The sequence below is a fragment of the Wolffia australiana genome, chromosome 13 (assembly GCF_029677425.1).
Source record: "Wolffia australiana isolate 7733 chromosome 13, ASM2967742v1".
Taxonomy (NCBI): domain Eukaryota; kingdom Viridiplantae; phylum Streptophyta; class Magnoliopsida; order Alismatales; family Araceae; genus Wolffia; species Wolffia australiana.
The window spans coordinates 2,094,775-2,106,279 of record NC_135847.1 but is presented as its reverse complement, the minus strand read 5'-3'; the positions used below and the strand labels follow the sequence as shown (position 1 = coordinate 2,106,279).

Below are 11,505 nucleotides of genomic sequence, written 5' to 3'. Positions count from 1 at the left end.
AGAAAAGTATAAAAGAACCAATGTCATTTTTTATATATTTCATCAACTAATACTTCCCAATTTAGGTAAATCCAATATCAAAATATTAAATGTAATGAATAGTTTTGAACATGCAGTGCCCTATTAGTTTGACTTTGAAGCGTACTACTATCTTTTCTGTTTCTTCCATCTTAACCAGGTAACTTTTTCATGACAGAATTCAAACGTACCTTCAAGGAGAAAATATTTAATTTCAGGTTCAAGAAATATCAAAAAAAATTCAGAAATAGCCATTAATTTATTTCATTTTATAATGATTTCTGATCTCGTCGATGGCAATTAATGTAAAATGTATTTACTATAAAAGGTAATTCCTGGAGAAGCATGAAAATTCAGAAAAATAAACACATCATTGGGTGGATGCTTATTAATTCCCATGTCTGGTGTTTTTATACAGCTTGGTATGGCACTGGACATGCTGAAATTACAATCTAGAGCGTTGCATGCCCCTGTAAGATTTAAGGGCACTGTACTTCTTGGCAGATGTCAATCTTACTCTCCTGTGAACTGGTTGACTGTGCATTACATCCCAACTGTCAATGGTTTTTGGACTGTCCACATCAGAAAGAACTTGAGAAACTCTTTCTGAAACCTTCTGATGAGCCAAACCTCTTTCTTTTTCATCTTCATCATCTTGTTGCCAGCTGAAGTCTATCTCAATCTCCCCATAACTTGATGGAAGATGACTATTACTTGAAGCTGTCTTTTGATGGTGATCTATAGAACTTGAAATGAGGTCACTTGGCTGTTTACATCCTGAATTTCCGCCGCCGGGCTGTTTCATTCTCTGAGAATAGCATTCAACTGCTTTATCAAGAAGCTTCGAAACGGCACTCTGGTAGTCAACAGGGTGGTGTTTGTAATGTCCTGCAGGATGTTCATCAGGGAGAAAATTCAGCAATAAATTTGGGTTTTTTTGCATGATGATTTACTTTCATGATGCAGAAAATTGTGAGCTTTCATCCATAATTTGGATGCCCAAACGTCAAATTATTTTGAATTAAAGACAGAATTCTAAGATGCCGGTTCAATTTTGCAAAGTCCTCCAGATATTATTATTAATTGGATGGTGATTTGAAATGCCTGAAAATTTGACACTGTTCCCCATCACTTCCAGCTGATAATATTCCCGAACGACAGATGAATGATGATACCCATTTGAATGCTTTAGTTGAAGAATATAGTTTCATTTAAATTTTACCTATTTGAGTTTTATCTTCCCGGAAAAAGAGGAAGTAGGATACATTTTAGGTCAAGAGTCGAACTCCATGTCCAAGGAATGATGAAGTTTAAAAAAAAATTATTCGCATAACTGTGGATCTGGGAGGGCATTTAAGATCCTTAACAATAACAGCTTAGTAAAAATATGCAGACAAGATAAAAAATATGTAGGCATGCAAACTAATAGAGAGAACATGGAAACTTCTCAGTTAGAAGAAACATAAAAGCTTCTTTATGTAAATATCTTCCATTGACAAAATATTTGATATCGTTCAACATGAAACAAAAATTATTATATCAATGCATATGAAGCATTAAAAAATGCATGTCAGGAAATTGGTACACATTATTAAAGTTTTGGGCGTACCTACATGTGGGGAAGATGCCCACCTGACTAAATCAACATCAGAACCCTGTTCCTTGAGTTGTTCAACAAAGTTATGAATTACGTTGAAAGGTGCAAGTTCATCATTTTCCGAGCACATGACGAGAACTGGGCCCATTTTCTGCATATGTTCAAGAAATATATGATATAGAAAATTTCAAGAAAATCAAAACAAAGAGAAGAATAAACCAGTAGAAACTAACAAAACCATAAAACCCACCGCAGAAGAATAAAGAGTTTGCCAGTAGTCAGCGCGTTGATCTTCAAACCTCCGGAGGAAAAGAGAGTCCAAACCAGATGCCAACATATTTACCATCCATGACACTGCTCTCGGTGGTTCAGATAATCCAAGAATACTTGGGTGAAGAACAAAACGAGTACCCAAATCGCTGGTGAAGTCAACAGGGCTAGAATCATATATTTGCCCGCATATACAGTCTCTGACGAGGATATATCCAGCATTCTAGAAAAATGTCAAAAGAATAAATTTATTGACTAATCCCATGGTTAATATTAAATTAAATGGTCAGAAGATACATTCACAATATACAGTCCGTGTTGAGCCATTCCGATCACTCCATAAAATATATGAAAATAACAAATTGTCAGCAGGTGACAACATAAGAATCATAGATTTACCCACATGTACAGGCCTGAAGACGTTATATCCATCAATACCAAAAATATTTTAAAATAATAATTTGTTTCTCTGACTCCATGGCTAACATTAGAAGAAAATATAGGAAAATAAAACTATCAGCAGGTAACAACGTAAGATACATTCAGAAATGAGGAAAATCCCTACGGTATCTCCAAATCTTACAGATTCAATAATCAGAAAAACTGATTAAGCATGTAAAAAAAGGAGCCCCAATCTGGTGTCCTTGTCTGATAGGAACCTTTCTAGTTAATATCAGAATAAGCATGCCAGGAAATTGTAAGGCAGAAAGAACGACCCAGAGGGACAAATGCGAAGTCAAACGTCCAAGACTGGCAGGAACCGAATTCTATATCAAGGCAGGAGATCTCAGTCAAAGGGCATAGATCACGAGTTCAAATAATTTCTCCGGCAGAGCTGGAACAGGGGAGATTCAGTCTTCTTCTCTTATAGTTATTCTTCATCCGATCCCTTATTCTTATCACTGATACTCTGCATTTCTTTCTTGATATTCCATTTGCAATCTTGTTATATATTGGTTTGACCTTTCACCTATTGACAACAGATAGAGGAAAAGGCGATCTCAAGTGACTTCTGCACTCTCGTGGTAGATCGAGAGCGGATATTATAAAAAATGATAGATCCAAATAGAATCTTATCATAGTCATGTTCCTGAGTGAGGAATATGAACAAGTGAGGTACCCATTAATGCATACCAACAAATAGTTTCGAATTGTGATACATAGTTTAGAACGAAATGAAGAAGTTATCAAACATTTCACAGACATCATTGGGGAAACCGGAAAAACTACAGATAGATTAAGGGAATGAAACAGTGGACCGATTAGAAAGGAAATTTCTCACCAATATAAAATAGTTTTATTTACTTAATGTTTTGAAATATAAAAAGTTTTGTTTACTTATATTATGTATTTTGAATGGTATATCAGAACAGAAACGGAAAAGGGCCTCCATACCATATCAAGTTTCCCTTGTCGTTTGCCATCAATGATCTGGAAAAAAACTCTTAGAGCATTTTAATCCAATGGATAGGCAAGAATCAGGTGCAGTAGGATCAAACTGTATACCCAAAAGGAGGATTTTTTTTTCCATATTTTTAATGTAAATTTACCTGGAAAATCTTGTACATGGCTCCCTTTGGGCCACCTGAGAAACCAGAGAAGACTACTGGCAAGTTCCTGGTCTTAATTTCCTGCACCTCAAACCGTGAATAAAATGGCACAAAGACTGCATTCATATAAATGAAATCGCATAAAACCTAGGAAAGACAAAATACTAAGAATTTTATTTCATACGGTAATATCTCTCATGTCCACAAAAGTGACCAATTAAAGATGAGTACAAGACAGTAATCATCTTTTTTGTTGAAAATATCATATTTTATCAAAGATAAAATATTGATTTTTGTTCTAACTGAAAATAATCTTGATCATCTGTATCGTGTATAATGTATACCGCCAGCAATGGTATCAAAATCATCAACATTAGCCATTGTATAGCAAAAAGATGAATGATATGAAATGTCCAGCACCTTTCATTGATTTAGGTAAACCATGGTTCAATACAGAAAGAAAATTGAAGTGGCCCATATGAAAACAAAATACCTACCTTAACCAACTCCTGGAGCACTCCAAGACCTAATTGTGCGGCTTTTTCTGGAAAAAATCTAAAAAAAAATTCAGGATGAATCATCTTCATAAAACTGAAGTAAAAAAATAGAGAGAACTAAAGCTCTGAACAGTGAAAAATTAACACAACACTGCTTTTCATATATTAATCTATAAGCCAGCGAAGAGCAAAAGCTGGTTAAAGTTACCACAAGAATTAACAGACTGAATCTTGATGAAACGGAATGATCAATGTGTTGGGTTAATTGGCAGTTATAGGATTCAAAATCTGGAGAGACAGCCTACATAACCAAGGATGGTATTCAACGCATTCTTTCTTTTGAAAAAAGAGAGGAAGATCACCCACGATCTGTGATCCTCCCGAGTACTCAATGCATTCATAATCTGGAGTTCTATTGAACAATGCAGTCTTCAAGAACATGGATCGGGGGAGTTTGAAACAAGAATATTCTTGCGGCCCCCAAATCAAAACCTTTCTCCTTCAGTGATTGAGAAGACCTCAGAGCCCACAAATGTAAAGTTCCCCAAATAATTGGGAAGAAAGAGATTAACAGGAGAATCTTCTGAATTTTGGAATAATTCTAGTACATTGACACCAAGGAAAAAGTCAGAGAAACCTTATTCACAGACCTCTACAGAGAATCTGTCATCAAGTAATAGCCTCCGGGCATCCCAAAAGTTTCCATATGATAGATACATTTGCAACCAATCCTATTTAAAGTTTGATATTTCCCCAGATGAGATGGGACTAGCCCTGCCCAGACCAACTGTTATGTTCCTCTGTCCCAAACCAGCTTTGTAAACAAGAGAGGGAATATATCAACCACAAAAGATGAGGAAACTCCTTCGTCACAAAAGAGGCTCTTTACTCTCCGCTGGGCTACTTGTACCCTTCTTCCGACGGCTCCTTTGGTACACCCGACAGCGGACCATATCACCAACATCAACTCTCCAGAGACAGCAAGCACCCTGTGAGGGGAAGCAGTTGAGGCAGTCCTCGCCATCCAATCAAAATTCCCCCCTTTCAGATTGATCCTGACTGGCGTAGTCACAGTGCATATCTTGGGACGCAGTGTGCATCACGTCCTCTCCCCAAAACTCTAACACCAAGAGATGTTCTTGAACACATCAATAGGGAAATGAGTGGTTTGGAATTGTTTGCTTTGCTTTGGTTCAGTTTGGTATGATTCTGTTTAATTTGGTTTGGTTTGGTTTGGCATGGTTCACTTCAGTTTATTTCAGTTTAATTTATTTCAGATTACTTTAATTTGGTTCTGTACGGTTCAGTTCGGTTTGATTCAGATTGGTTTGGTTTGGTTCAAACCTTTCAAACCACCCGGTAGACCCAACTCACCCAGAGAGAAGAAGAGGTCCAAAATGACAATGCTACCAACCCAAAAACAATCTCGAAGCCCATAATTGCCAGTCTCCTTCCCACTTAGACAAGAGAAGAACATGGTTTGGTGTGGTTGGTTCCAATTCCTGCCCAAAACTCAAACCGTTCATCGTACCTGGCATTCAGGACAATCGAAAATTCCCCAACTATCCGTACAATGCCTTTATATTCAGGTTGAAGTATCATTACCCTCTTCTTCCTACGTGTGACCCATGGAAATGTCTCATTATTTCAAGAATTCAGAACTATCATAAGTTAGAGGTGGATTTCAGGAATTTTGCTTCTGTAGTTTCTAGTTCCCATGATGTTTTCATTCTGAGAAGGATTTGACCCCATGAATCAGCAATTCAGGCCTTTGTGGGGTGATATGTCTTTATGGGGTGTATCAATGCTTCAATGACAATGAAAATTCTATGCCAAGTGATTCTGATAAAAAAAGAGAGAACATCGACGGTACGATCATCAACCGGAAGGAGGATATCGTCACAATTCATCAACTAGGATCATATTATACCATTGTATCAACCAACAGACGATTTCAGAACCTCTGATAATAGAGAAACGGGTGAAATGCCATCAGAATGAACAGTTCAAAATAGCATAATCACTTGAAGAAAAACAACTCGATAGCCAGTTTCAATGAAATCTAGGAACTTACTGAATGTGTCCCACTATAATCCTGAGAATAAAATTTACTCATTATAGAATCGGAAAATACATTTTATAAGATAGTAGATCAATATCAATCGGTAGAGCAAACCGAATAAAAATTCCAAAAAAAATCGGCAATCCAGAGCAAATTATAGCGTCGAAGCATCCATCCGACAATTCAGAACATCCAAGAAAAAGGAAATCAGAGAAATACATCAGAATGAATGATCCAGAATAGGGCAATCAGATGAAGACAAACGATGAAATCTAAGAACACATCGAATGTATCTGACTATAATCCGAGAAATCGAAGTTACTCATGACAGAATCGGAGAAAAAGATCTTCAAAATACAGGAGATGGCCCGGATAACCGAAAAAAATGCGAAAAAAATCAGCAATTCGGATCAGATTTATCGTTTCGCGTGAGAATAATAGAATCAGAAAAAAAATCATCAGAATGAATGGTCAAGAACAAGGCGATCAGAATTTAGAAGCTTACAGAGTGAGGAAATTGGCGTGGCAAACAAGGGAATTCCACCCGAGAGAGCCGTAAAGATTCACATAAGATCTTACGTGTTTTTCCTCGCTCGACATCCAAGCGAACACAACAACAATCCCTTTTGCTCCCATTTCTCTCCTCCCCCAATAAACATGATCTTTATTCCGCCTCCACATTCCCAACCTTTACTGAGAAGATCTCAAATTTCTGAAAATACAATCAACAAAATCAAAAATCAAGATCTGGGATTATTTCATCGGCAAGAGCCCAAATTCCTTGAACTACGATCAACCAAATCGATAATCAAGAACGGGGAATACGAGAGGGGATTATTTCACCAGTAAGAACTCAAATTTCTTGAACTACGATCAACCAAATCGATAATCAAAAACTAGGAAGACGATAGATAGGATTATTTCGCCGGTAAGAACTCAAATTTCTTGAACAACGTCAACCAAATCGATAATCAGAAACTAGGAAGACGATAGATAGGATTATTTCGCCGGTAAGAACTCAAATTTCTTGAACAACGATCAACCAAATCGATAATCAGAAACTAGGAAGACGATAGATAGGATTATTTCGCCGGTAAGAACTCAAATTTCTTGAACAACGATCAACCAAATCGATAATCCAAAAGTAGGAAGACAAGAGATAGGATTATTTCACTGCAAAGAACTCAAATTTCGGAAACTACAATCACCCAAATGAGAAATTAAATATTGGGAAGAGGAGAGATAGGATTGTTGAACTAAGATCAACCAAATCGAAAACCAAAAACAGGGAAGAGGAGAGATAGGATAGAACTTCGATCAACCATTTGACAATCCAAAACTGGGAAGACGAGAGATAGGATTATTTCAAGGCCAAGAACCCAAATTTCGGAAACTACGATGAACCAAATGAAAATTCAAAAACTGGGAAAACGAGATATGGGATTATTTCGCCGGAAAGAAATCAAATTTCTGAAAGTACGATCGACCAAATCAAAAATCAAGAACTGGGAGACAAGAGAATGGATCATTTGAAAAGATTTACCAGATCTTTTCACCTGGGTCTTTGGGCCTTCAGGCCAACGGAGGATACATCTACATCTTGGGAATTCCTTCGTGGGTTGTAGAAAAAGTATGGACCCCACCTCGATTTCGCCAAGAGATTCATCGTAAGAACGGATAAAGAAGTAAGGTATGATTCGGTGGGAATTTTCAGAATTTCTTTCCGTCTGTTCTAAGAGAAAAATAAATCCCCAAATGATTGATGCAAGTAAATAATCTTTGAACAGATCAAAAAAAATTCTTTATTTGACTAAATAGCTTGTAGGCGGAATATTCATGTTTTAATCTTATCACGGCTTTAAAACTTAAATTAATTTATTTGATTTTTGTAAGGACATAGGAAACTATAATAATTATCCATTAAAACAAGAACATCATCCATTATCTCCAAGAACAGTTTACTAGGGATTGGCTACATCCGGATATCAGGTATCGGACGTCCAATATCTGATACCCAATACCCGGAAAAATCAGGACGGCGTCTGCACCAGATATCCGATATCAAATGGATATCAAATGGATACAGTTGTGTAAAACGGATATCGGGACGGATATTAAATAGGTAAGGACAAGGCTGATAGCCGGATATCGATATCCGGTATCAAGAGAAATAATCAATAATGAACATGATTTTAGATGTTTAACATTAACAACGCCCAAATCTTTTACTATTATTAATACCTCGTTTCACTTATATGCTTCAAAATTTTTGTTTTCTTCCAATGGGATAATAGGAATCGCAGTTTAAACTCTATTATCCCATGTGGAAGAAAACAAAAATTCTGAAGCTTATATATTAAACAAGGTAATAACCTAAAAATTCTCTTATGAATAAATGAATCCTATTCTCCCATATGTGAAGAAATCAAATTTTTTGAATTGTATTTATTAAACAAGCTGATATAATTCTCTCCAAATCGTAGCACAATGATAGCTTCACCGTATAAATGTATTTTTACGACCATTCATGCTAGATATCAAATTTAAATATCCAACTCTGATATCCATTATCGTCATCCTTCCCCAGAGACAGAGGCAGATGATGACATCGAGACGGATAATGATATCAGATATCGGTACTATAGCAACTGATACCCAATATTGTTATCCGATATCCGGATATCGGTGAAAATGGATTCGGAAATGTGGTTTCCTATATCCGATTCAGCATTCGTCCCGATACTGTAATCTGATGTCGGTATCAGGACAGACAAACACTACAGTGTACATTAGAGTCCCCATCATAAAAAATTTAGAGGCAACAACCTTTGTAACTTTTGCCATCTTGTGCCAGTGTGAATGTGCATAATTAACACAGAGAAATGATAAAAGGGCATAGAAAATACTTCAAAAGATATAAAAAAACCATTTTCATCCCTTTCTCTCAACTTTGGAGAATCCCTTCAATGGATGGATGAGTAAAACCATCGAATTGAAATTCATATATTTACTTTTGATACAATGTGAATTGGGAAAGTCAAAGTTTATTTCCAAAATTGAAGTGGAAATAGAGAGAGTAGTATGAAGAAGAATTGAGAGAAAGAGATTGGTAGAATACTCTGTTGATTGAATTGATCCAAACAAATAAAATTGATCTAGTAACAAAATAAAAGAGAGATATAGTTATCATTGATTAGGTATATTTTATCTTTGAAGAATTATTATTATCCAGTGTTGTATTCCATTTATTGTAATCTTACCCATTTGAGATGATTTGATAAAATCTGACATATTTGTTCTGGACTAAATAGATGATAATCACATAGTCTTGGATCAAATATATGATAATCACAAATAACGTGTTATATTTCATAGTCATTTGATATATTTTATGTGTTTCCTATCATTACAGCTACCATAAACACATGAAATTAAGGATTAAAATGATTCACTACATTTTTAGAATGAAACTCAGAGCTTCTTGATGGTATTTTAACAGAATTTTCTGACATTGATTTCATAAAAATATATTTTTATAAGTCTGAAAATATGTATTTAGATTTAGTTAAATGTTTCTAAGGGTTTATTAAATAATAAAAATAAATTCCTGATTTTTCTGGATTTTCTGGTATTTTTATGGAAATTTATGACACTTTTCAAATCTTCCTAAATTTTTGTTACAGTCTTCCTTGCATAAAACAAAGGAGAGAAAAAATTGGTTGGATCAGATTGCTCCAACTTCAAATGAAGATACATAAAGATGTAGAAAGACTTTCCAGCTGATTTTTGGTAGATAGTTCTGTTTCCATATTCCCTATCCATTCAAAATCTCAGATTTTTGAATAGACCCCATCCTTGTAAAAATGACACCCATAGATTTTGTTCATAGTTACAATTGGACAAAACGAAGGATTGGAGTGACTTCAGATTGAGACTTGTGAAGAGAAAGCATCACTTGACACGTTGGGCACGTTACTATGACATTAGTATGATATTCATCTAATTTTGCCTTGCCTTTGTCATTTTTCCTTGGATACATTTTCTATGGCCTAGGTTTTCATCATAACGCACTCCACCTCTAACCTTGTCGCTCATGAGCTCACATCGGGCTCCATTACTGTCACCTGTGACAATGCTAAAATTGCATCACCCAACCCTGCTCCATTACATGGTAGAGCGTATCCCCTACCATCTCCATAGTGGTTCACTACAATCAAACTCATACACACACTACATTCATATCACTTCCATAAACCATCACCAGCATAGCTGAAGCGCAGTCTAAGGTATTTATTTAGAGTAAATAATACTTTTATACTCTAAAATTCTATTAAATTCCCAATTTTATTCTATATATTTTTTAGAAAATTAGGATAATTATGAAATTTATTTATTACTGTTTTTAAATTATTGGATTTAGCTAACTGAATAGCTTTTGAATAAATGGTCACTAGTTGAATTTATTAAATTCTTAAAAAGTATAAAATAAGTATAGTTTTAAATCTGTAAAAACTAAATTCTTAAAATTTAAAATTCACTTATTTTTATACTTTGTTTCAATGGCTTTAAACTATAAAAATATAAATACTGTTGTATACATCGAAGGCCTTAAATGATAAAAGTATCCCTAATGCATAGTTTATTCATAGGACCCTTGTTAGATTGATCATATTGGAATAAAGATGGAATTTGAATTTAGTTCATTGAGTAAAATTAGATTTCCTTTGAATTGAAAGATATTAAATTAAAATTTTGTAGCTCTCTTATCACCAAAATATTGAGAACAATTTAGTTTTGAGCTTTGATCCATACGGTTCAGTTATTTGTACTCAACAAGATGGTTTAATTGAATTTGAAATTTAGAAAATAAAGATTGATCTATTGTGGATATTAAGAAAATCACACTTTCATGTCATGTTTAAGCTTATTGAGATAGATGCTTGTGCATTATTATTATTCTGTGATATTTATAATGGTCCATGAATTCATGTAATGCTAATGATACCATAATATAGTGATTACTTATCTTTTAGTATGTATTCAAAATATTAATATTCGATGGATACTAGATAAAGACATCAAACTATTCAGAATAAATATCACTAGCAGTGTAGATACACTGAAGATAGACAATGGGTGATTTTGGAGAAAGAGTTCACTAAATTGAATGGTATTACACATATACATTAGTTGATCACGATAAAGGTTCTATGTTAGAGTTCAATTATTGCTCTAAATCTTCTAGACCATGAGGTGTAGCTTGCCATCCAATGGCTTGGAAACGTAATATGTCAATTGATTTAAATTGATCCTGAAGTAATATCCATCAATATAGTTAATTGACAAGGTTGGAAATAAATGTTATTCGGGCATTTAAGTTATTAACCAGAAGCATACATAGGCCTAGAGTGTCATACACATAAGATCCATGAATGTTGGTTGATATACTCATAATTATAAGGACTTCTATGAAAACTTCAGGCATAAGTATAAATAGAAAGGGGCACCCAT

General features: G+C 34.9%; 1 protein-coding gene across 4 annotated transcripts; it reads right to left on the bottom strand.

Annotated features, from left to right (window-relative positions):
- Nucleotides 1-370: 370 nt before the first annotated feature.
- On the bottom strand, nucleotides 371-7,695 carry LOC144710866 (uncharacterized). 4 transcript variants are annotated; one of them, XM_078584699.1, is made up of 8 exons: nucleotides 7,538-7,695; nucleotides 6,500-6,706; nucleotides 3,933-3,990; nucleotides 3,436-3,516; nucleotides 3,281-3,316; nucleotides 1,866-2,108; nucleotides 1,628-1,766; nucleotides 371-906 (listed from the first exon to the last, which is right to left on the bottom strand). In XM_078584699.1, the coding sequence occupies exons 2-8, from the start codon at nucleotides 6,673-6,675 to the stop codon at nucleotides 464-466; spliced, it is 1,176 nt and encodes a 391-aa protein (XP_078440825.1). In that variant the 5' UTR covers nucleotides 6,676-6,706; nucleotides 7,538-7,695; the 3' UTR covers nucleotides 371-463. The 4 variants fall into 4 exon arrangements, with proteins under 4 accessions (XP_078440825.1, XP_078440826.1, XP_078440827.1 ...); XM_078584700.1 differs by having other exon boundaries at nucleotides 7,551-7,689; XM_078584701.1 differs by having other exon boundaries at nucleotides 677-906; nucleotides 1,632-1,766.
- Nucleotides 7,696-11,505: the final 3,810 nt, after the last annotated feature.

What these genes read in the sequence shown, in the direction of transcription:
- LOC144710866 (XM_078584699.1), bottom strand. Translation starts at nt 6,675, where the DNA reads ATGTGGAGGCGGAATAAAGATCATGTTTATTGGGGGAGGAGAGAAATG. An exon ending in GACAAGGGAAACTTGATATG is followed by an intron (nt 2,109 to 3,280) that starts GTATGGAGGCCC and finishes ACATTTTTCTAG; the next exon opens with AATGCTGGATATATCCTCGT. An exon ending in GGCATCTTCCCCACATGTAG is followed by an intron (nt 907 to 1,627) that starts GTACGCCCAAAA and finishes AACATCCTGCAG; the next exon opens with GACATTACAAACACCACCCT.